Genomic DNA, 25,405 nt, shown 5'->3' on the forward strand with positions numbered 1-25,405 from the left:
TCATTTCCTTACAAGGCAGCCCTCCCCATTTTGGGACAAATTTATTGGTCCAAGGTTCACACAGCTAATCAAAGTCAGAATTTGAATCCAAGTCTTATGACTTCAAGTCCCGAGCTCTTTCCATCAAGTGGCCCAAGATCAAGAAGGAGCATCCCTCTGCCCTGAAGCAGTGGGAACAAGGCCCAGGGCACAAAGGAGCAGCTTTCCTCAATTCCTCTTCATTCCAATATCTTCCCTTTTAAAATTATTCCCTTTTTATCCTGTAGATAGCTTGCTTTGTATATATCTGTATATATTAAATTGTAAGCTGCTCAAGGGCAGGCCCTATCCCTAGGCCAAGGGAGAACAGAAGAGAGACCGTGAGTCCTTTACAAACTTTAAGCTGGGAGCTCTGACCCTTTCCCACCTCCCATCACGAGAAGATGCTTCCTGAACAATACTCTGGGGAGGTCAGCTCAAGCCAGGAACATAATGGAGAGCCAGGAGACTTTCTTCTTCCAGACTTTACTGCAAAGTTCCAAGGAAGCCCATTCTAAGGCAGGGAAGACCGAGGCACCAACCAGATGACTTCACTTGCCCAGATCTCATTCACTCTTAAGGCAAAAATGCAACAAGACTTTAAAAGATGAAGTGGAGTCATTTAGAATTAACTGGATTTGATTCCACAAGCATTCACTGATCATCTCTCCTTAGCTGGGCTTTGAGCGAGACCCTGAGCTTACAAAGACAAAAAATAAGACAGCCCTGACCCCGGCCTGCAATATTATTTTTTGTATACTGCAATATTCATGCATTTAATTTTACTTCTATGGAACACTGTATCCTGACCCGGTTAAACGACAACATTGAATGTGGAGTGCGCTGATTCAAGGAAGGTGAGTTAGAGCTGGGAGCAATCTTAGAGGTGAAGGAAGGGGGGATAAGCATTTAAATGACACCTACTATGTGCTAACCACATTTTTCAAATGTCATCTCATTTGATCCTCATAACCTTGCAAAGAAGGGGCCATTATTATCTCCATTTTACAATTGAGGAAACTGAGGTAGGCAGTGGTGAAGTCTTGCCCAAAGTCAGCTAGCCAGTGTTAGAGGCTACATTTGAACTCAGATCTTACTGACTCCAAGTCCTACAAGAAGCCTGATGAGAGCCTGGTGCTCTAACCACTGTACCTCCTAGCTGCTTTAACATCTAGTCTGATAGATGAGGAAACAGGCTCATAAAGGGTTACACAGGCAGAGGAGTGACAAAGGGAAGATCTCAACTTCTATTCTAAAGGTCCTAAATCACTGCTTATTTTTTCTATCACATCATAGGAATTTGGGTCAGAAATCATATTTCTATTCTTTACTAGCTGTGGGTTCTTGGACAAGACTGATCAATCAAATAATAAGCACCTACTGTGTGTCAGGCAAGGAGAATATTGGTAAAGCATTTGGCACACAATAGGTGCCAAATAAATGCTTGTTTCCTCTGGTTTGCCTGCCTTCTATCCAGCCTTAAAGTGTCAGCATGCTCTAAAGTCATTTTAAGAGCTGTTTACCCCTAGCTGGGAGTTTCCATGGAGGGGTCCCCCAGAAAGGCAGCTCTGTCATAGGAGGAGGAACCCCAAGTCTGGCTCAAGAAAATGAAGGGGGGAAGGAACCTCGTGCCAGGGGCCGGCCAAACCTTCTCAGGCTCCCCCTGCCCTATACCGGATATGTCTAATGCCTCAGCAGCCGAGCTGGCCGGGCTTCCTCACAGAGCAGGGCTGAGAACAGGGAGATTTACTGACTTTCTTCCGGAGGCTGCTGGATCCCAGTCAGCAAGGGTGAGCATGGGGCAGCGGGCCAGGGCTGGCCCTTGGGGATGCTCATGGCTGCCATCGCCTCCTTCATGTGTCGCCAAGGCCCAGCTGGGCCCACTTCCACATTAGCATGCCCCTCTGCCCTTTGGATCCTGTCAGCCCAAGAAGGGCTTCGGGCCCAAGGCTCGAGGAATGAAGTCACAAGAAGCAGAAGTCATCACAGAACCTGATTCAAAACTCAGACGTGTATTTAAGGCCGGGCATCTGTCCCACAAGCAACTAGGCCCCTCCTGTGAGGTCAGCCCAAGGACAGCATTCAGGGGGTCAGGAAACCAGAGCACCTCCCTCCTCTCCCCTCCTGAAGGACACCTCTGTCAGAGTCAGTAACTGTGCCAGGATGCTTGACCCGGGTACCCAGGGGGGACCCGTGAATTTGGAAGGGGGGAGGGAAATGACATCTTTATTTTAATCTAATTGGCTTCCTTTGAAATTCTATAGCTTTAATTTTATGCATTGAAAAACATGATTCTGAGAAAGGGTCCAGAGACTTCCCCAGCCTGCCCAAGCGGCCGGGACACCAAAACTGTTCCAAAATATCTCAGCCTCCTTTAACATCTAAGCTACATTCAAAACAAAAACAAAACAAAAACCAAATCCCTTCTCTTAGGAGCACAGACTTAGACCCAGGAGGTTATCGAGAGGGATCCAGTCTCCTAAGAAATCCCCCTATAATCTCCCCATCTGCCTAAATACCTCCAATGAGGAAGAACCATCCTTCCACCTCCCCCAAATTATCTCATGTTAATTTTGTGACAATAAAACAAATAGGCATAAAAGAGACAATAAAAGACACAATTTACGTGCTTTTTCCTCTATATAAGCTTCTTGTTTCATTTTTATCTATCTCAGCATCTCCAGTGCACACAGTAGGCACTTAATAAATGCATATTGACTGAGAAAGTGATTGACCAGAGATACCTATTACACTTTTAAATGGTCAAGAATTTTTTTTACTTCTTTTTTTCCTCCTGAGGCAATTAGGATTAAGTGACTTGCTCAGGGTCACACAGCTTGGCAGCATTAAGTGTCTGAGATCAAATTTGAACTCAGGTCCTCCTGACTTCAGGGCTGGTGCTCTATCCACTGCGCCACCTAGCTGCCCCCTTTTTAAACTTCTTAACAAACCTGATTTGCCTTCTTCCAACTTTTAACCCTTGTCCCTGGTACTGCCTCCTCTTGGGGCAAAATAGAATAGAACCAAACTCCCTCATTCTATATAGGTGACCCCCCTAAAATAACATAAAAGAGATAAGAGCATAGAATTACATCAGGAAGTGCCTTAGGGGTCATCGGGTTTTAGCCTCTCATCAACTACAAAGCTGTGGAAACTGAGGTCCCAAAGTTTAGGGTTACTCAGGCTCACACAACTTCCAAGTGTCTGAGGAAGGATCTGGACTCAAGCCCTCTGGTTTCAGATCCAGAGCTCTTTTTCAAGCTCTCCCCAGACCCTAGGTCCAAATGATTAGTTAATTAAAAATGCACTTTTATCGTGTCTGAATGTAATGGAATATTTTTGTTCTGTAAGAATTGATGAGCAGGCTGATTTCTGAAAAGCCTGGGGAGACTTACAAGAACTGATGCTGAGTGAAGTGAGCAGAACCAAGAGAACTGCACATGGCAACAAGATTATGTGACGGACGTGGCTCTCCTTAGGTGATCCAAGACAATTCCAATAGACTTGGGATGGAAAAGGTCGTCCACATCCAGAGAAAGAATTAACTGTGGACTGAAGCAGGCTATTTCTGTCTTCCTGTCTGTTTGCTTTTTCTTTCTTACGATTTTCCCCCTTTTGTTCTGATTTTTTTTTCATAGCACGACAAATATGGAAATATACTTAAAATAACAGTACACGTATAACCTACGGCAGATTGCTGTCTTGGGAAAGGAGAGGAAAGGAGAAAAAATTGGAACTCAAAATCTTACAAATGTGAATGTTGAAAACATGCATTTAGAAAAATAAAATATTATTGAGGAAAAAAGATGCACTTTGCAAATTAACAATTGAGAGAATTTTTACAAGGCACTTAGCACAGTGTCTCACACTTAAGGGATGCTTAATACATGTTTCTTCCCCTTGGAGTGCTCCATAAATGTAACTTTTTTGGGGGGGGGGGGCTGAGGCAATTGGGGTTAAGTGACTTGCCCAGGGTCACGCAGCCAGGAAGTGTTAAATGTCTGAGATTAGATTTGAACTCAGGTCCTCCTGACTTCAGGGCTGGTGCTCTAACCACTGGGCCACCTAGCTGCCCCCTAAATCTAAATTTATTATGCTTATTGGGTGGACCCAGTGGAAGATTAGTGAGAGGAGCTAGTACCCTCCCTCAGGAAACTATCCATTTTTCTCTTTGTGTTTACATAGTACCTACTGTTGATCAACTGTTTCAATTTTGTATTTAACTTTCTATGTCCACATTCTTGTTTCCTTTATCCCACCCTCCCATAGGAAGTAATCCTGAGAAAAAGGATTGTTTGGTTTTTGTCCCTAAATTACCAGTTTCCTTATCTCCACAATAATAGATGGAATAGTCCTTTCCAGCTGTAAATCTAGTTTTTAACAGACAAGGAAACGGAGGCTGGAAGAGGCAAGTCACTTGGTTTGCTCAGGGTCACAAAGCCAGTCAGGGTCCGAGGTGGGATTTGAATTTGGCTCCCCCAGATGCCAAGTCCAGGAACTTGGTGGGGAGTGAAGGGGAACTGGGGGGGCAGACAATGAACACCAGCCAGGCAATTGTGATGTCACTTTGTTCAGAGCAGAAAAATCAGAATGACGCCTCCCCCTCCTGCAGTTTCCCCGGGGGAGCCTGGCCCCCAGCCTGGGAGCAAGGGCCAGGACAAGCTGCCAGTTCCCTTGAATGTAGTCTGGCTAAAGAGATCCCAAAAGGTCAAGATTTCACAGTGTACTCCCAGTTTGGGAGGGGGAGAGCTCAATCAGGGCGTGGGGGGGCCTCCTGAGAAGAAACAGGCAGTCTCAGCATCCTGCGGAGGACTCTTCCCCTCTCCACCCCGTTCTGGCCTCAGTTTCCCCATTGTGTAAATGGAGATATTGGACACAGGCCAAACTGATAAGACCCCTGGTCTGAAAAAACCAGAAGCATAAGCAGAGAAAGCTTAGGATTTCAACAGAAAGCAAGTGGGGCCGAATCCAGAGCCCAGGCCGCCCAGGCTTCCTCCAGCTGCCTAATGCTCCCAGCAGCCCAGGGCTGTCAGCTCAGCCCAGTTCAAAGCAGCAAACTGTGGCATCCGCAGGGTCAGCCCGCAGTGCAGCAAAGTGTGGGAACATTTCTGTGGCCGGAGGCTCAGGAGGTCCCACAGCCGAGCGGGAAGGAGGGGGATGCGCCTTAGGAAACTGCCTCAGAGTCAACAATCATCCTGCTAAGGCTCTCACAGCCAAACACCAGCAGCGGGAGCTGCTGCTGAGGAAACCATCTTCCGTGCCGCAGGGGAGGCTCTTAAGGCCTTGGGCAAGGGTCTTCTCTCCCTGTGCCCACCGAGGAGATGCTCTAAGACTCTAGTCCCTGAGAGAAGAATTTGGATATGGCTCACAGGGCTTCTGAAGCCATTTTACAGACAAGGAAACTGAGTCAGGAGGAAGCTTGATTGATGGAGCCATCACAGATACAGATCTGGAAGGAGCCTTGTTAGACAGATGAGGAAGTCTAAGGGACTAATTTAAAGATCCCCAGCTTGCAGGTGCCAGTTTGGGTTTCCTCTTTCTCACCCTAGGCACAGAGCCTAGTGCAGCAGAGGTTTCTGACAAAGAAGGCCTGAGAAGTACTAATGTGTGACCTTTTCAGGGCCTCAGTTTCCCTGTTTTTAAAATGAGGAAATCTGCGAGGAGAAGCTCGGATCCTGTTCTTAGCCAGGGTTTCGTCAGCTGTAAAATGTGCAGATTCTTCCTGCAGCACCACTGCCCTCCCAGGTTATCAGGAGAGCAGGACTTTACTGACCTGACAGGGTCAGTTAGAATCAAACAGAAGCTGCTGCTGCTCATATTTCTTAACCTCGGGCTCCTGCACTGCAGGTTCTGGCCTAGCCTGGAGATTAAGGGTGATTAGTAACAGCCAGAAAAGAGATCTTCCTGAACAAAAACCTGGGAAAAATGAACTCTGGGGAGAACTCGGGGAAGGGAGCTGGAGGCCATCCCTGAATTTGACAGAAAAGGAAACTGAGGTCCAGAGGAGGAGAGGGACCTTCCCTTTCAGGGGTAAGCGGCGACAAGGACAGAACCCAGGTTCCCTGACTCCAAACCCTCTTCTCTCTGTTCTGCCTGGAGAGGACAGGGTTCAAATCCCACCCGGCTCCTTCCTTTTTACCTTTCTCAGGCCTCTGTTTCCTCATCTGTGAAATGGAAGAGTCGGAGAGAGGGAGGATGAATCAGACAGCTTCTGGAGGCAATCAGAAGAGAGTTTTTGGAAGGTCCCTTCCAGCTCTCAATCTGGGCTGTGGTTTGCTGCTCTGTTTCTGTGTGGCTGGGCCAGGTACCGGGGGCTTGGCCCGAGCGCTCTCCCTTCCCCCCTTCGCTCATCCACTCCCCACTCCCTTCCCAGACCCCAGCTGGGCAGCACTGCAGGAATTTCCCAGGCCAGCCCCCATCCTGTTGAAATTAATAGTCCCACCAAGAGCCAACTCCACACACTTGGCTCTCAAGGAGGGACAATTACTGTGTTGTTCTGGGAGATCTTATCTCCCTAACGAACAATTTAAAAGCACCCAAGGAGGAGTCCCGGGATCGAATCACACGGCTCTCAAACCCCCTCAAACCAGAGGCCCTATTAATAGAGAGAAACTGTGAATGCACCAAGAAACCTTTGATTCAGACCCATCTGCTCAAGGGCAAACTCTGTCCGTACCACCCGCCCCGGCCTTCATGAAAGCCCCTTGCTCTCGCAGGGGCCAGACCGACTTGGGGAGAGACCCTCGAGTTCCTCTCCGAGGCAGGCAGCCCAGGAAGAGAATAGTCTTTAAAAAGAGAGAGAGAAAGGCAGTTCAGAGAAACAGAGATAGGGACAGAGGGAAGCAGAGAAAGACTAGATTGAGAGAGACACACAGAGGCAGAGAGACACAAACAGACACACACAGAGGTAGACAGACAGACAAAAGAGACAGGGAGAGAAAGAAACAAAGATAAAAAAGAGAGGGAAAGAAAGACAGAGAGACAAAGATAAAGAGACAGACAGGAAGAGAGACAGACAGAGAATAAAAAAGAGACAGAGAAATAGAAAGACAAAGAGAGAGAAGACAAAAAGAGAGAGAAATAGAGACAGAGAAAGACAGAGAGACAGACAAAAATAAAGAGGCAGATAGGGAGAGAGAGACAAAGAGAGATAGAGAATAAAAGAGATGGAGAGAGCAGGGGGTGGTCATGGTAGCCGAGCTGCTCAGGACTCGTGAAAGCAACACTCATTCCCAAGTATCTATAAAGGAGCGCCTCCTACTTCCTCTCTTGGGGCAACGGGGGCACCAAGGGTAGGCATGTGGTCCCTGTTGGACAAGGGGAAGTTGGCTGGAGCTCACCTCCCACCACCCCAAGTTCTCTCTCATGTAGGACACTACAATGCGCTCCTTCCTGTCCTCGGTTTTCACTACTGCTTTTCTGCCTGGTGTGCTGTGGCTACCTCCGGCCACTTCTGCCGAGTTGGCATCTCAGCTCCAGTGCCCGCTAGACCTCCTCCCCAGACGTCCCCCCACCCCCACAGCTCCCACTTCTCCAAGGATCTGGGGCAAAGCTCGGGGCTGCTGTTCCCTTACCTGACCACCCGGCCGTGGCTCCCTGGGCCTGAGGGCCCAGCTAAATGCCAACTCGACGGGCGGGCAGAGGTTGCTCCCCCACCCTCCAACCCAGAGCTCCTTTTCCAGCCATGCCGGGGGCCCTGTCCTGCTTCCCCCACCTGGGTGATGTCAGAAATTAGGGAAAGGTGAGCATTTCTCAGTTAATTATAGGTTCGGAGCTCAAGGGGGAATGGAAGGGGCGGGAGGCCAGGGGGAAAGGAGTTTTCCCATAGTGAAAAATCCTGTTTTCCTTTTGAAGGGTGGGGGTGGGGATGGTTTAAAAAGCAACTCATAGATAGCTTAGCCCATGGCAGAGTAGGGAAAGCTTCAGCCTAGGAATATAGGCGTTCACAGCATCCCTGGCAGGAGGGGGCTCAATGTTTGTACAAGGAAGATGCTTCTTCCATGAAGCCTTCCTTGATAACATTCATTCATTCTTTGGAGAAACATTTATTAAGCGCCCACTGTACATTCCAGCCAGAAATCATTTCTCCTTCTCCCTTTTCCCCCCCTAAAACAAATTGTCCTAGAATACAGATGCCTTCAGGTCAAGGACCTTGTTTTTTGCCTTCTGTGGTAGCCTGGCACACAGTAGGCCTCTGATAAATGCTTGCTGACAATTCTGCTTCTGCTACTGGGTTGGTCATACTGTGCTCATCTGCAAATCTCTGGGGATCGGTTTCCCCATCTGTAAATGAAATAATCGGACTAGACGGCTTCAAGCTCCCATCTAGCCCCGGAACTCTGGATCTAAAATACCAGAAGCACACAGAATATGAGAGAACATACTGGAAAAGGACTTAGAATGTGCAATGTCAGAGTGAGAAAGAGCTGAGCTGGGAAGGGCCTTGGAACGCAGAATGGCAGGTTTGTGAGGAGAGAAAAGGAAGGAAGCACCTTGGGAACATGAAATGTCAGGGCTGGAAAGACCCTTAGAAGGTGGGACGGTCTGAACTTTAGAGTGTGGGATGTCAAAGAAGGAAGGAGGCTGGAACATCGAAACTCAGAGCTGGGAGGAGACACTGATCCCATTGTGTCCAAAGCCCTCATTGTACAGATCCAGAAACTATTTGAACCCAGCGCCGATTCTAAATCTAGCCCTTTTTTCCATAAACCCTAGATTTTTTGGCCACAGCAGGATCCACTGAGTGTCCAAGGCTGGGTACTATGACATGCACCCCTTGGCCTGCTTTGGGCTAAAATTCACCATCCCTTGCATTGGGGTTTCCTGCGTTACCTTGGACTCATATAAACCATTTATCGGGCTTGTACATGCTGCTAGAACAGGAAATGTCCTCCCGCATCCTCCCCCTCCCCCTGCCCTCTCCCCCCTCTCCCCCAGCACTGCATGCAAGGATCAGGAAAGCTCCCGGCTCTGCTGCTTGCCCGGCCATCCCCCAGCCAGCTAGAGAGCAGGGCAGAAGCTTAGCTTTGTTCTGTCTGACAGCCCTTGGGTGAAGAGGACTTTAGGAGAGGACTCTCTTCTTCCCCCAGGGCCATATAGGCCATAAGAGTCACTTAATAATTACAAAATGCTTAGTGAACTGAAGTCCCTCTAAAATTAGGGACTTCTGGGTTGAGACTGCTGAGTCCTTAATGTCCCATCCCTGGGAGAGTAAGGTAGAAAGACTCAGCCACTGCAGGCCCTGTTTTGCAATTTTTTTTTTTTTTGAGGGGGAAGTCCCTTCTAGCATTTCCCAGCCTGCTCTTTTCACTGAGATAGCGGTGGTTAGGAGTCAGGAGACCTTGGTCTTAGTTCCAGTCTGCCAACTATCTATCCAGCTGTGTGACTTCAGGTAAGCTACCCAGTCAGTCTGAGCCTCTACTTTTTACAGATGAGGAAACTGAGGCTCGGAGAGGTTCTGGGGGAGGATTTGAATGCAGGTCCTTATGATACCAAACACAGCACTTTAGCCATACTACTCCCGCTGGAATAAGGGAGGAAAAATAAGTCTCTTGGAAGAGCAGTATGGCTAAAGATTACTGTCCCCCCTCCCCATATCCACCAACCCCTAGCCTCCCCCACTTCTATCAGGCCTGCCAGCCTGTCTGTGAGTCAGCAGCCTAGATGAGCTCTGTCTTCCTACTACAGCCAAGCTAAGATCCCCTCTTCCAACCTCCAGGGCTGGAGCCTCTAAGTAGCTGTAAACATCCCTGGACCAGAGACCAGTGCGAGCTGGGAGCCTAGAACCTGCCCAAGTTCAGTCCTGGCGGACCTAGAGAACTGGCGGGGGGCACTGGACATACCCACCAGAAGCAGCAGAAGCCAGGGGATGGCTGCAGGCTAAATAAGCTCCCCAAACAACCCCTCCCCTGCTCCTCTGTCATATTGTGTCTGTTATCCGCTCCCCACAACTCTCTCCACCCAATCCACTCCCCTTTCCAGGAGCCTGCCATCTCAGCAAAGCTATTCCAGATTTCCTGAACAACCTCGTCTGTTAACCTCTGTGAACCTCTGCCTTCCCACTGGGCCGTCTGAGAGGTGCAGGGGCTGGGAAGCAGGAAGAGAGGAGTTCAAATCCTACTTCAGACACTAAGGGACAAGAAGTCTCTGAAGCAGTGTCAGCCTCTGTGGGGAATTGGCAACATCCGAGCTCTAAATCTCCCTGAAGAGTTAATATTATCATCCCCATCTCACAGGGGAGGAAATAGGTTCAAAGCAATCCAGTGACTTGTAGTTATTACCCTGTTTTAGGGCTGGGGGAGGACCAGGTAAGAAAACTCCCTTTCCCCGTGGAGGAAGGTGGGCTCCAAAGTGGGTCAGCACCTACCTTCTCTTCAAGGTACAATGGTCTCAAATTAAAATCAAAAAGAAGCCATCTGAGTCATCGACATAATGACTTAGAAAACCACGTATGAGCATTATCTGTGTTTTTTGTGTTATTTTATTTTGTTGTGTTATTTTGTTAAATATTTTCCAATTACATTTGAACCAAGCTCCTGAGGCACTCCCATACCTCTGGCCTAGAGCACAGAGGTGAGGGACCTGCCCAATGCGACACAACCAGCAGGGGTCAGAGGTGAGATTTAAAGCCGGGTCTCTGTTATTGGCAGGTGGCTAGCTCTCCAGCCAGTATACCATAATGCCTTTCCCAGTTTTATAGATGAGAAAATAGACTCAGGGAGCTCACGAATCCTGCCCAAAGTCATCAGAGAGATAACGGATTCAAAGCTTAGGTCTCCACATGCACTGTCCAGTCCAGTGTACCCCACTGTCTCCAGAAAATATTCTCCTCATGCTTCTATCTCCTTTCTTCCTCTCACATCCCCACTGGAACTAGAGCTGGAAAGATAAGAACTTCTAATATAACCCCTTTGATTTTACAGATGGGGAAACTGAGGCCCGGGAAGGTGAAAGGATTTGGCCCAAAGTCAGATACCCCAAACATCCACATACCATCTATGGGGAAAAATCTGTGTCCAGGAAGGGGTTCCCTGGGTAACCTCCTCTTCTCCACCCAGGCCCCTCAAAAGCCATGGCAGATGGGAGGGGGGCAGAGGGAGATCCACCAGTGTTTCCATTCCAGAACGGGCCTGAGGCTAACTGAACTCAGGCCGGCAGCCACATGACCTAGGCTGGCCAGGAGCCCTTAGGGCTGGCCATCGATCACTCCACCCTTGTGTCTCATCTGGGTGTCCCTTCTGCTTGGATGGTCACTGACCCAGAGCGGCCACTGACTCAGTCCCAGTACCCAGGGCTTCCAAAAGGCCCATGAGTCTGGGAACTCGAACTCCTGGGTTCAATTAGATCCTGACTCACTGTTTGATCCAAAAAGAGTCACTTCCTTTCCCAAATCCTCTGGGGGATGGGGAATGAGAATTCTGGGGAAGGATGAGCCCCCTCTGGCAGGAGAATCTGGCAGAGATCAGAGCATTCCCAGAGGAAAAAAAAAAAGTCACTCCCTGCAGTGACTTGTCCACCTGCTCGAGTCCTCTCATATGGTTTCTAATCTTCCCTATTTCTCTTCTGATCACCTCCCTTTTCCTGCCCCTTCCTTCCCATCCTGGCTCTGGCTGACCTCTCTAGGCTTCTATGACACCATCCTCACTCCCATCCCCATTTAGAGCAGTGATGATGTACTGCTTGTCCCTTCCTCCCTCCTGGTAACAATTTACATTTTCAGGAGCCAGGCAACCAAATAAGATGGGAGTCATCCAGAAAATCGGAGCTATTCCCTCCAGCTCTGGGAATCCAGGCCAGAGCTCAGCTTTGGGCTCTCTCCTTTGAATGGTCAAATGGATTCTATAAAGTCTGGAATAGTAAAAGGACCTGGACCAGATTAAGACACAAGGAGTGCTCCCATTTCCCAGTCTCACACCAACCCGAGACTCCTTCATTCCCCAGAAATGTCTCTACTCCTGGCCACTTTTCAAAGAACGCTAGTGGCAAGACAATTATGGCAACCCTGCCTGCCAGTCTGCCTTCCTCTGGCTAGCTCCCAGCCGGATCTCTGGGGCATCCCCTTCCCCCATGCCTGTCATCAGACAGAGTATCCCCCCTGTTGCCATCGGGTCAGGCTGAAGAATAAATTGAAGGGTCCCCAGAAAGCACAGCCCCCAAATGCTAGTGATCCTCTGTCCCAAGGGCAGTCAGCCTTCCAGGAGAGATAGAGCTGCCCCAGCTCATCCAAATGTCAGGGTATCCTGGCACTGAGTCAGGTTGGGCAGGAGGTCCAAGTTGGCTGCAATGCCATCTGGAAACTGTCAACTTCAGAGAGCCAGCTCAAATACATTTGGCCAAGCTTGGCTACATTTTTATTTTTTTGGAAGAATTTTGTATTTATAGGAAAAAGCACTGAACTCAAGCCCCTGGAGGGATACTCTACAATATGTTTGGGGGGAGAATGGAGAAGAGATGTGAGAGGAGAGGAAGCAAATAAACCTGATTCAGAGCACAGGATGGGAAACTTTTTTTTTCTCAGATCTTGGGAGCCCAAAGCATTTCTTTTTAAGATTTTAGGAGCCTGGGGCAGCTGGGTAGTGCAGTGGATAGAACAGAAGACCTGTCTAGCCTTGAAACTTACTATCTGTGTGACCCCAACTGCCTTGTTCCTCCCTCTAAAAAATAAAGTTTTTAGAGTCTTCTCCCCATCATCCTCTGCTACTCCCCAAGCATCCCTCTTTAATATAACTATAATAATATTAACTGATATGGACATAGAGCTTTAAAAGTTCACAAAGCACTTTATGTGCATTATTTCATTTGCTCTCCAACCCAGAGATTGGTACCACCAGGCCCAGAAACAGAGAAGTTAAATATGGCCCAGGGCCACACAGTCAACTGGGAATCCCCTGCAGTTGTTCTCAGAGGCCCAGAATGTAAATATCTGCTCTGGGAGATATCCCAGGTTCCTCTGAGGCACAGGAGGGATAGTCAAGGGGCAGAATTCAAACACGAATTGGTCCAGATCTCCAAGTCAAACCTATAGCACACTGGCTCTCAGATTAGAAAGTGACTTCCAAAGCTCTCATCTATTCCTTCCAGCTTCAAGGTTGGTCCCAGTACTAGAGACTGGCCTAGTCTCCCAATCCCCTCAATCCCATTCTAGCCTGCTTTACTAGAGGCCCATGGGATTTGGATTTTAAAGGGACCACAGGCCTGTGACACACTCAAGATCATGGATTTATCATTTATTATATTAGATCCCAATAGAATTTGTGTTTGCTTTCATAGTACCAGCACCTACCACAGAGCCTGGCACCCAGTGAATGTTTAATAAATGCTTCTTGATTGCTTGCTCATAGGTATGAATTTGACCTTGGAGGTCACCTAGTCACAGCCTTGGGGAACTTTGAAGTTGAAAAGAATCCCAAGTGCCACTGAGGCACCTCCAACAGACTTCCCTCTATGCTGTCAATAACTCCAGGGTAATCCAGTCCCTACTTGAATATTCCTGGTGATGGGGAACTTCTAGAGTTCCCCTTTGGGCAGCCCCAATAATGAGGAACGTGCTTACAAAGTCTCAATCTGTGTCTTTACTATTTCTCCCCATCATTCTCAGGTCTGTCCCATCTAGCGATCCCCTTTGTTTTTTTTACAGATGAGACAACTGAGGCCCAGAAAAGGGAATGGGTTCCCCAAAGTAACCCTTAGTTGAGTGGGAACTAGGAGCCAGGGCTTCCACAGATTGAAAGGGATGAATGAGAACTCCTCTCGTTCCCCTCTTCCCCTCTTAATGTACAGAACAGATCTGCAGGACTTGGATTCCAACCCCAGCTGTTACCACCACACCTTGTGAGATCCTCAGCAAGTCTCTGGGCCCCTCTCTGTAAAATGGGGGGTTTGGACTAGAAGGTGTCTGCTGTCCCTTCCAGCCCTGGATCTCGCCAGGATCCTTGGGAATTTCCATGGCTATCGAGGTTAAAACTCTCATTTTAGAAGTAAAGAAACAGGAGCCCAGAGAGGTACAGAGCTGGAGGGGACTCAAGCCCAGCACCCCATTTATTATACCATGTCACCTCTCAAGGCTCTAAATCTTATGTATTCATATGACATTAACTAAGAAGGGGGATGTCACCCTCTACATCTTCTGCCCCAGTTTGGGATTCTGGGATCCTGGAAGCCCCAGTAAAAGCTCCCTCCAAAGCAGCCCTGAAGGACTGTGAAAGAGGGTACTGTCCTCTCTCTTCCTAAGCCTCAGAGTGCTTGAGAAAGCCATGGGAATCCCCTGCAGTTATTCTCAGAGGCCCAGAATGTAAATGTCTGCTCCTCCCAGGTTCCTCTGTGGCACGAGGGATAGGACACCTCTCTCCCCTGCCATTCTGGGACTGAAATGTTTAAAGCCCCATCTGGGTTTCCTTAAATACCCTCAGGGAGGGACGGTCCAGGCTGGCCCGAGGAAAGTGCTCGGTTTTAAAGGGGAAAACAAACGGGGCTGCTCCCCATCTGCCAGATGAGGAGAGGTGGCCCGACCAGTCCTGGGATCGGGCAGACTGGAAGCCCACAGGATCCGAGGCTTCGGGCTGGGAGGGGCCTCGGGGGCCATCTAATTCAGCTTCCTCTTTTGTGAAATCAGGAAACTGAGTCCCAGACTTAGGGAAGTGACTTGCCCAAAGCTGTCCGGCTTTGAAAAAGGGGACGCTGCTGGGTCTTTGACTCCCAAGTCAAGTTCTATGGCTGGACTACCATAGACAGAGGGAAGCTCCTGCAGCAGCAGAGTCCCTGCTTTTCCTCCGCGCTGATCCAACCGCCCGAGGGAGTCCTCTGTGCTCCTGGGAGGTATAGCTGAGGAGCTTCTTGGGGCCCAGCAGTCAGACAGCGGGTCAGCAAGCCTCGAGCGCCTGGGGGCCCAGGCCTGCCTCTGCCACTATCTCGGCGATGGAGGCTGGGGGGGAGGGGCGGCCGAGTGGGGGTGGGGATAGCAGGGGGAGGGTGGTGAATGTCAAAAGAGGATGGGGAAGAGAAACAAGGAAATATGGTAATCAGGAAAATGAGCCTGGACTTCGCCGAGCGCCCCCCCTCCAAGTTCCTCAAATCCTCAAAGGTCCCCCAGGGCCCCCCACCCTTCCCAATCCGCCAAGACCGGCGGGAGGGGATTTCTGAGAGGCCCACGAGAGTCACCTAAAATACCCGACTCGGTGGCGCAGGGCCAAGAACTCTGCCAACCTTCCCCCGCGCTCTTTCCCGGGGAAACACCTCTGCCGACATACCCCAACCCACAGCCAGCCCCGGCTGCCCCGCCGCACAGCCCCGGGCTGTCAGCCCGGCTCCGCAAAGCGAGGGCTCCCGGGAAGGAGGATTCGGGCGCTCCGACCCCAAGGACTTCCCTTCGGGGGCGTCCTCCAGCACCGCCACAGAGGTGCCGGGATCCAGACGCGAGAACGGGCGCTGGGAGGAGGAAGGGGGGAGGGCCTGGCCGGGAGGGCCCCGCTCTATGGGGCCACCCCAGATTTATCTCTTGTCACAAGAAAAAAGGGGCAGAGGATAAGAAAGACAAGCTCCCCCAGCCCTCCCAGCGCAGGCTGAGTGTCCCCCGGGCCGGCGCACTATACTTTCACTTTCTAGAAACTCAGAAGGGAAGACTCCTTCCTCCCAGCAGCACAGCCACACTCAGCCTTCTCCCCCACTCAGGTCCTGGGGGGGGAGGGGTCTGACCGAGACTCGGCCCCTGGGACTCAGGATGGGGGGGCGTTAGGCAGTGCCCCTAGTAGTCCAAAAACATCAGTGCTTTAAAAAAGCAGCCCCCCCCCCTTTGCAAACGCCTTCCGCCCTTGCCTCGGGGCGGTAACACGTGGGTGGGTGGGCTAAGGAGAAATGGGGTTCGTTCGCAAGTGGGAGCGCTCGGGTCCTCAATCGCAGCCCCCCCCAGCGGAGCGGAGCGGGAAAGGGAGTCCCCGGAGAGCCGAGACTGGCCTGGGCGGATGGAGAGTGCCCACCACCTTTGGGGCATCACTGCCGTGACCCCCGCGTCCTCCGTGCCCCCGAGGCGGGCCTCCCCCCCCAGCTAGTCTGGGAGCTTACCTGCGAGAGAAGCCGTGGGGGTGTAGCCGCTCCATGGTCTCTCTTGTCACCGGCAGCCGGCCCCGCTCCCCCCAAATCCGCAGAGCCAGTGGCCCCCAAACGCTCTCTCGAGCGCTCTTGTCTCTCACACACACAGTCACACAAACACACACAACACACGCGCGCGCACTCACACTCACACTCACACCGGGCTCAGGAAGGAAACCCGGACTCGGAAAATGGCCAAGGTCTCATCATTTCCGCTGACAGCGCTTGACAGTTGAAGATGAGTCCCGGGGCCAGGCAAACTTTGCCGGGGGCCGGGCGGGCTCGGGTCGCGGGCCGGGCGGCCTGGGCCGGGAGCCCGGGGCCCGAGCTCCGACGGAGGCGGAGGGAGCGAGGGGGGCCCAAAGCGGCAGTGGCGGCGGCTCGGGCTGCAGAGCCCATGCCTCCCTCCGGCCGGCCCTCCCTCAGCCCTCCCTCTCTCGCTCCCGCCCGTTACGTAAAAAGACTCATTACTCCGAGGCACCGGAGGCCAGGAGCGCGGCAGGGGGTGTGTGCCAGGCGCGCCGCGTCCCCTGCCCTGCCCGCGGCTCCCGGCTCGGGCTCGGGCGGACGGGCTCGCATCCCCGCCCTGGAAGCCGGGCTCACCGGGAGGAGAAGCAGTTCCCCCGGGGCCGGAGGGGAGGAGTTTGGAGCGGCGTCTACACCTCCTCAAGGACCAGATCACCCCGGGGGTTAGGACCCTCAGGCCCAATCTCCTCGAGGGGCTCGGGAGGGACTGCCCAGGGTGCCCAGCTCCTCGCCAGGAGGGCTGCCCCCGGGCCACCCAGAAACACGTGCCAGGGCCCCGGGGCCGGAGAAGCCGCGGAGCCGCCGCCCCCTCCCTGCCCCCACCCGCGGCGGCCTCTCAGAGCGCCCCTCGCCCGGCCGGAGCGAGCCAAGCTAACCCGCCTCACCTCAGCCGCACCGGAAGAAACGCCAGGCTCCCACTTTCCAGAGAGAGGAAAACTGAGTCCCGGGAAGGACGGGGTCTCCCCCAAGTTGCCACACAGCTGCTATCATGCCAGCTCTGCTGTTCCTACTCCGCGATTCCCCCTCCTTTCCCAGTACCTCGCACACAGTTAGTGCATAATAAATGTCGGCACATCCCGCTACTAGTTATTCCAGGTGTAGAGGAAATAGCTTGGGCCAAGCTGTTCGGGCCGGCTCCGGAGCCTTGCGCCATCCAGCCCCTCAGTAGCTTCTCCTTCCCAACCTCCGACCCTGGCTCGGGCCGGACCGCCGGGATGCTCCCCCCGCGGTCCCCCCCGCCCCCGCCCCCGCGGCAGCCCTCCCCAGCTCTCGGGACCGCGTTTTCCTCTCCCTGCAGCCACACTCCCAGCTCACCTACTCTCTCTTCTCACTTATTCTCCCTTCTCGGTGTCGGCCACGGACGTGATCTTCTCAGAGGAGCCGGTCTTCGCTTCCCGGGAGCTTTGGAAAATCCCCCCCAGCAGGGGTGGGGTCTTCTACCTTGCGCCGTCCCCCCGGGCGCCTAGTCCAGTGTCGGGCACATGGCCGGGTCTCCATGGACGCTCTTGGGAGGAAGGCACGAAGACCGCCGGGGTGAGTGGAGCTGCTCTTCTCCCGGGGTGGGGTGGGGGTGGGTAGTGACAGGCGCGGGCTGGAGGGGGGCGGTGTAGCCCGGGCACACAGCTGTCTCGGCCCCCACGCCGCCACTGCCTTCAAGCGCCCCCTGCAGGGCTAGGCTCCCGCGAGTCCACGAGCATTTATTTTGCGCCCACTCTCTGCCCGGAGGGATACAGAAATAATGAAAAACCAGTCCGGCCTTCAATGAGTTTACGTTCTCCTGGGGTCGTCCGACTTGTAAATAGATTAAAAAACAAAACAAAACAAAATAAAAAACAGGATAATTTCTCCCAGATTTCTCAGGCGGCAGAAAAATGGAAAAAACTTTCCAAAGTGGAGGAAACTTGGCTCCAATGGGTTAGGGAGAGAGGGAGCTCTCGAGAGAAGGGCCGGAGCCCCGACCTCCGGATCGGAGCCGGCTGGTGCTTGAAAGGCGCAGATTAGGGGGAGCGCTCCACACCTGCCCCCGCCCAGGGCCCGCCTCCCTGCCCTGAGTCTGGGGCTCAGCTGCTCCCGAGCGGCCGGGAGGCGGGGCCGGAGATGCGGAGGGCGGCGGTGGGGAGCTCTGGCGAGGACCCGACGCGTCCAGAAGTCCCGCTGCACGTCCTGAAGTCCCGCTGCACGTCCTGAAGTCCCGCTGCACAGCCAGCACGACGCGCAGAAGCTTTCATTTTCGCTTTAGAGCCTTTCGAAGTCTCTGGGCCGGTCCGCAAAGCCTCCCAGCGGCATGCGCGTGGGGTCCGAGGAGCCGGGCTATGCGGCTGGGCTGCCCTCATCCCCACCTTCCTGCCTCCAGGCCCCAGCACCCGAGCTCTAGTGGGGTGTAAAAACCACCTGCCCAAGGAGCACTCCCTGAGCCCTCTCCCACCTGCCCAAGGAGCACTCCCTTAGCCTTCTCCCACCTGCCCAAGGAGCACTCCCTGAGCTCTCTCCCACCTGCCCAAGGGGCACTCCCTGAGCCCTCTCCCACCTGCCCAAGGGGCACTCCCTGAGCTCTCTCCCACCTGCCCAAGGGGCACTCCCTGAGCCCTCTCCCCAGCCGCACCCCCAACTTCTCCTGAGGGGCTGCTCCGAGACCACTTACCTTTGCAGCTTTGTCCCAGCGGTCCCAACTCAGGAGCTGCCCGTTATACTGACTTTGTACCTTACCCCCGTCAGGGTTCCCCAGATGCCCAATCCCCTGTGTGACCCAAGCCCTTCCTACCGCATCGTCCCACCTTCCCAAGGTGGTAGTTGCTCTAGGCCTTGGGCGCAGGATTAGATTGCTCTCCAGCGGGAGAAGTAAGACTTGGTAAAGGTGGGAGAGCTTTGAGTTTGGGGGAGCTGGATTCGAATTCTAGGCCAAGTGTGACTTTTTGGAGGGTTTTAACTCTCAGTTTCAACCTCTGTAAAATAAGGGCGTCCCACCCAAATCTTGTACGCCCGTGATCACAACCAATCAACAAGCATTTATGAAGGGTCTACTAAGTGCCAGGCACTGGGGGTACAATGACAGAAGTGGTGGCCTCACATTGTAGTGGCTGGTCCCATATAAGAAGTGTAGTAGGAGGGAAAATATGGAGCATTTATAGTTCAGTGCATGTGACATTGGCTAAATCACTTGATTTCTCAGATCCTCATTTTCTTCTTTTCTAAAACCACAGACTTGTTCTAAATGACCTCTAAACACCCTTTCAGCTCCGGATCTGAGACCGGATCCATCCCCAAGCAGAGGAACAACATTCGGAGACATTGTGACAAATTGTAACAACATGAGAGGATCTGGAATAGAAACACTGTTTCTCCCTCCCCCAGAGCACCTAGGGAAAAGTTGCAGTTTAAACTTTCTCCCCATTGTGTTTCTTTCCCTCAGAGATCTACTTTTCCTCCTGCCTCCAGGATCAACCAGTCATAGGAGGTCCCTTTGCATTTATTCCATGTATGGGCATTTTATTTGGTGCATTTAAAAACATGACTTTGAGAAGGGATCCAGAGGCTGCCTGAGAGGACCAGGACACAAAAGAATAAGAAGGTGGCTGGTCTAAAACTCCTTATTTGATGATTCTCAAAACTACTTATTCTGCCCAAACCTCTCTGCTGACTTCCAGTCTCCTATCTCCAGCTACCTTTGATACATCAGAAACCAGGTACCTGGAAGTCATTTCAACATGTCCAAAACTGCAGCCATTACTGCAGAAGGTGCCACCTTTTTTCTCCCACTCCCTCAGACCGGAATCCTAGCAATCATCTTCAGCTTCTATCTCCACTTCCCCTCCTCCCCCAAAAGAATTCAGACAATAGAATAACAGGATCTACTTTGGGCTTCTAATGAATAACGTGACATTGGGCAACCAATCAAATAACCAACAAGTATTAATTAAGGACCTACTACGTGACAGTTGTCATGCAAGGCACTGAGGCCCCAGAACAACAAAAGTTTCTTGTCCCACCCCAGTTCTCCCATGCACTGCTAGTGCTCCCCTCCCCCTATCACTACCTTATTTCTTTTAATCTTGTACTTTTCCTTCCTTCTTTCTCTTAGAATTCTGGACCTAAGGAAATGGGAATTCCCATCCCCACAGGATTCCATCCTCACTCCAGCCAGGCTGTGGTCCCTATTTAAGATGCCAGGATCCTATAAATTTCCCATTCAGCATATTTGGGAAAAGGCAAAAATGATTGTTGAATTCTTGGGAAAATGCACCCTCATGAATGAAAATTGTACGATTTTGCTAAGGTCCTGGGTGTGATCCTGGCCCGTTAATATCTTCTTGTTATGGGCCAGAACTCTGAACTTGAAAGAAAGGATTCTTACAAGGTACTGTCAGTGGAATTGATAGAGACAATAATATTATTGATCTGATCCTACAAGGAGATGCTATGGGCCAGAACTTGAAACAAAGTACTAAGTGGAATTGAGGAGACAATGGTTAAATCTAATTTAGCATTGATTTAATCCTACAACAAATAATGGTTTCCTAGTGATATAATGATTGGTGTATACTCAGTGTGGGGTATATAAGTTAGGAGTCTCAGCCAGGATTCAGTTGGGGAGATTCAGAAACCAGAGAAGGCAGGCAGGAGCTTAAGCTCTTGGAACCAAGGAGAGAGATAGGCTTCCAGAAAAACTAGCCGAGCCCCAAGTGAAGGAGACAAGACTTTGAAGGAGACAATAAAGGATTTGGACTTTAACCCCTCCCTACTTGTGTGGTGATTATTGAACTGAAATGAAGGCTGCTTCCAGAGACCTCAAGAAAACCTCAACAGAGACCATTACATTTTAGAGAGAACATTATATCTTCTCCCCCGATTTGAGGAAGTGAAGACAAGAGCATTTAAGTGATTTGATCAGGTAGGATTTGAATCCAAGACAAGACAAGCTTTCTTGGCTCCAAGTTTAATTCAATGTTCTTTCTATTGGCCAAGATGGCTCCTCTAATAATCTCCTTTTCCAGATGATAATAACTAGCCTTTATGTAGTGCTTTAAATTTCTCAAAACATTTTACAAATGTTAATTCAGAGTTGGGTTTTTTTTCCCTCTAGTGCATAGAGCTTAACACACAGTAGGTACTTAATAAATATTTATTGATTGAGAGCTCATTAGCTCTTCAACAATCCTGGAAAGTCTGATGTCATTATCCTTCATTTTACAGATCAGGAAACTGAGGCCAGGAGAGGAGAAGTTAAGTGACTTGCCTTTGGTCACAGAGTTGGTGATTGCAAATGAAGGATTTGAACCCAAAATATTCTTTTTCCTTCAAAATGAGTTCAGTGACCCACAATCTCCCTCCCTCCCCCACCTCCTGAGCTCAAAGTAGGGACTTCAACATGTATAATCCCCTAGTTCTTCCCTTTCCTGTTCCTCAGATGTGTCAATATTTTTTTTTTAATTTTTAAATTAATTTTATAATTATAATTTTTTGACAGTACATATGCATGAGTATTTTTTTACAACATCCCTTGTAAAGGGATATTATCAAATATATTGATTTTTGATATTCATTTTTCCAAATTTTCCTCTTCCTCCCTCTACTCCTTCCCCTAGATGACAGACAATCCCATACATATTAAATGTGTTACAGTATAACCTAGATACAATATATGTGTGTAAATCCAATTTTCTTGTTGCACCATAAGAATTTACCTTGCCATGGCCTTGTAGGATCCCACTTCATGTTCATGAACTCCAAAATCTTTCTTGCTGATTTTCTTTTCTCCCATGTTTGCCTGTTCTTTGCCCTCACCATAACCTTTGTTCCCTCCACCTCTCAGGTCTTTCCCAAACTACTACCTGCACGGGCTACTATTTCCTTGCCAATCTGACCCCTTGAGGACTACATTATCAACTATTACTCTACACTATCCTCTTCTCTCATGTCCCTTACCTTTTTCTTCTGCCATTTATCAAACCCCAACTCCGGATGATCCCCACCATTTGCTTTCTTCATTCTTATTCACGTGCTGTTAAATGGAATCTAAGAAAGTCATAAAACCTTGCTGATTGGGTCTGTACAAATATTTGTTGCATAATCTCTTTGGCCCTCATTATAGGAAAGCAATCTTTCTACTCCTCCCTAATTGATTGTCTACCCTACTTACCACAGTAGTTGTTCCAAACTTCTCAGCTGATGACCTCAGCCTATAAACTTCACTGAAAATATTGAAGCCATTCACTGAAGGCTTCTTCTCCCCTTCTCCTCCTCTCATAATCCTCTGACATCATCTTTCATTATTTTTTCTTTCACCCTTGTCTCATAAGAAGAGATGGTCTTTCTCTATGCTAAGGAAAACTCCTTCCTTGCAAAAGTGCTCCCATTCCATCAAGTTTTCTATCATCCCCATTAATTATTCTTCCATATCCCTCTTCTCCTTCTTGGCTAAACTCCTTGAGAAGACCATCTGAACCAGGTGCCTCTACATTCCCTCCTCTCATCTCTTCCAAAGTTTCTGCATTCTGGCTTGACAACTCATATTTCAATTAAAACTGCACTTTTCAAAGTAAAAAAACAACCTATTTGTTTGTTTTGTGAGGCAGTCAGGGTTAAGTGACTTTCCCAGGGTCACATAGCTAGTAAGGGGTAAATGTCTGAGGGCAGATTTGAACTCAGATCCTTCTGACTCCACATCTGGTAGTCAATCTACAATAGCTCTATATAACTGCCCCATCAATGATCTTTTAACTGCTAAATAAAATGGCAAACTTCGTGAAATCGATGTAGATTTTTGACAATATTGGTTACCTTTACCTTATTTTCTCCTTATTCTCCTTGGACCATTCCTTTCTGTATCTTCAACCATGATACCTTCCATCTACTTTTTATATACTTAATCATTTATATGTTGTCTCCCTTACTAGAATGTAAATATCTCTTTTATTAATTAATTAAAATTATAGAATATAAGTTCCTTTTTTAATTAAATTTTTTTTAAAGAATGTAAGCTTTTGTAATTGATTGAGATTTTTTTTTTAAGAATGTAAGGTTCTCGAGGACAGACACTTGTGGTTTTTTAAAATAATTTTACCACTTGATCCTTAGTAAGCATTTGATAAATATTTATTAATTAATTGAGTGTCAATGACAGGATTTACAAAGAAAGCCAAACCTGTCCTTCTCTGTGCTATGATGCTTTTCATCTTATAGAAGAGGAAACTGAGTCTGCTGCTTAATGGTCTCCCAAGTATCCCATCTACCTAATAGATTTAGTATTATTTAGTATTTGGATGCTACGGTGTTTTTGGACTATGGGTCCATCTTACAGATGAGGGCAGCAAGAGCCGACATTTATATACCTGTCCCAAGGTCTACCCGATCAGTTAGCCCTTTGACCATGTTTCTAGTCTCTCTTGAAGATCACCAGCGAGGAGAGACACATTGCTCCCCGGGATAACCCACTGGGTTCTAGCATACTGGGCTTGAGTTTAGTATATTGGATGCCATCTTTGGTGTGATTTTGTACAAGTTCCTTTGCCTAATCTGGGAGATTCTCCCAGATTCAGGTCCTTTTTGCTGATGGTTTTGATTTCTCCTATTGGACCATTTAGGAAATCCTTCCCTGCTCTGGATCTTCTGCTTGGAATCAAGGACTATAGATTGAACCCTTCTTATAGGCAGAGAGAAGTTAGCTTATGACTACCTTCAGTGACCTGACAGGCTTTAGGTGGGAATAATTATAACAAGGGTGAATGTGTTAAATGCTAAAAAGGAGGTACAGATAGAAACTAAAGGATTCATAAGGGTATAGAATTGGAAGGAATTTGAAAGATTGTTTAGTCCAAAGCCCTCTTTTTACAGACGGGGAAACTGAGACCCAGAGGAAGGGAAATGACTTGCCTAAGATCATATAGGCTGTGATTAACAACAACCAGAAAAGCCAGAATTACAGGGGAGAAAGCAGCTCAGTGTTTTTTTACACATCTGGCTGATGGGGCCCCCGGCTTCCCAGGGAAGAACATGACCTTGCTGTGGTATTTGCTAAGGATAACCGGAACAATTTTTTTTTTTCCCACTTGGGCTCCTGCCAGGTAGGAAAGTAGGTTACTGAAGCTGAGCTGTTAAATAGCTTAAGTGGGCTCTCCTGGGGAGGCAGCAGCAATGGAGAAACAGGCCAGAGAACCTGGGAAATCGATTTCCCTTCTGTGTCCCCATCCCGAGCTGGCCCAGTGAAAATAGACAAAGAATGTGCTGAGCCCAGACACGCAGGATCTTAGATTTAGGATTGCAAAAGATCTTGGTCCATCTATACTAACTCCCTTTGTTATACAGAGGGGGAAAGCAAGGACAAGAGGGGAAGACTGGATCGAGATTTATCTGACTACATGCACAGATCCAGAGTTAAGAGGGGACTCCTTAAGGAGAGGGAGAAGGTGGAGTTCCTTTGCTCTCTGGGCCTAGCAGCCGTTCTAATAGGGTAGTATTTAAAGGTTCTTTATTTTATCAAATTTGATCCTCTCAACAAAGCAGGTATTATTTGCTCCATTTATGGTTCAGTAAACTGAGGCACAGCAAGGTGAAGTAATTAATCAAAGGTCACACTTAGAAAATGTCTGTGGATAAGAAACCAAATCTCTCACTGGAGCTGAAAGGGAAAATTTGTTCTTTTAAAAAATATAACCTCTATCCCTTTATCCAGCTATCCCAGAACTGAGCACATGTTCCAAGAAAGTTAAAAGATAAAATAAAAGTCCCTAAAGCACTAAAAGATTCATTTCACTGACATTTAGCGCTTTATGTGGTAATAAAAAGCTGCAAACAAAATAAGTCTCCTTAGATTGGACTGGCCCAACACACTTTTGAACGTAATGGCAGAGTTTGGGATCCCAGTGGGCAGAATGTGGGAACTTGGAGTCAGGGAAACTTGAGACGGATGAAATTTTGCCTTAGACACTTATTAATTATAGAAAGTCATTTCCTCTTTTAGCCTCAAGTTCTTCACCTGTAAAATGGAGATAATAATAGCATCTATGTCTCAGTCTCGTTGAAGATCAATTGAGGTAACCTACGGAAAGTGCTTTTCTTTTTAAAAATTTTTTTGAATAAGATTTTTTTTTCTAATTACATGGAAAGTGTTTTTTAAACCTTAAATTACCATGGAAATGCCAACTACTACTATTATTAAGAAATTCAGTAATATTCAATATTAATTCAATATTCAATAAAATTTAAGTAAGAAATTTGATAAGAAGTTGTGAGAAGTGATAAATACCAGGAATTTAGAGAAACTTGGAAAGATGATTATGAA

The 25,405-nt window shown here is 49.1% G+C and overlaps 2 protein-coding genes across 9 annotated transcripts in view; one reads left to right on the forward strand and one right to left on the reverse strand.

Moving 5' to 3' along the window:
• Positions 1-17,580, reverse strand: part of SH2B3 (SH2B adaptor protein 3) — a 95,400-nt gene extending 77,820 nt beyond the window's left edge. The window contains exon 1 of one of the 8 annotated variants that reach the window (XM_074297373.1): positions 17,443-17,580. The gene's annotated coding sequence lies outside the window, so the exon portion shown is untranslated. Of the gene's footprint in view, positions 1-6,157; positions 6,282-7,592; positions 7,719-16,074; positions 16,474-17,012; positions 17,321-17,442 lie in introns of those variants that run through there. The other 7 variants (XM_074297383.1, XM_074297382.1, XM_074297380.1 and 4 more) reach the window with 7 other exon arrangements.
• Positions 7,317-20,862, forward strand: LOC141544698 (uncharacterized). The gene is made up of 5 exons (XM_074271164.1): positions 7,317-7,759; positions 15,276-15,412; positions 16,564-17,661; positions 19,564-19,811; positions 20,207-20,862. The coding sequence occupies exons 1-3, from the start codon at positions 7,317-7,319 to the stop codon at positions 17,592-17,594; spliced, it is 1,611 nt and encodes a 536-aa protein (XP_074127265.1). The 3' UTR covers positions 17,595-17,661; positions 19,564-19,811; positions 20,207-20,862.
• Positions 20,863-25,405: the final 4,543 nt, after the last annotated feature.

This window comes from Sminthopsis crassicaudata, chromosome 1 (assembly GCF_048593235.1).
Source record: "Sminthopsis crassicaudata isolate SCR6 chromosome 1, ASM4859323v1, whole genome shotgun sequence".
Taxonomy (NCBI): domain Eukaryota; kingdom Metazoa; phylum Chordata; class Mammalia; order Dasyuromorphia; family Dasyuridae; genus Sminthopsis; species Sminthopsis crassicaudata.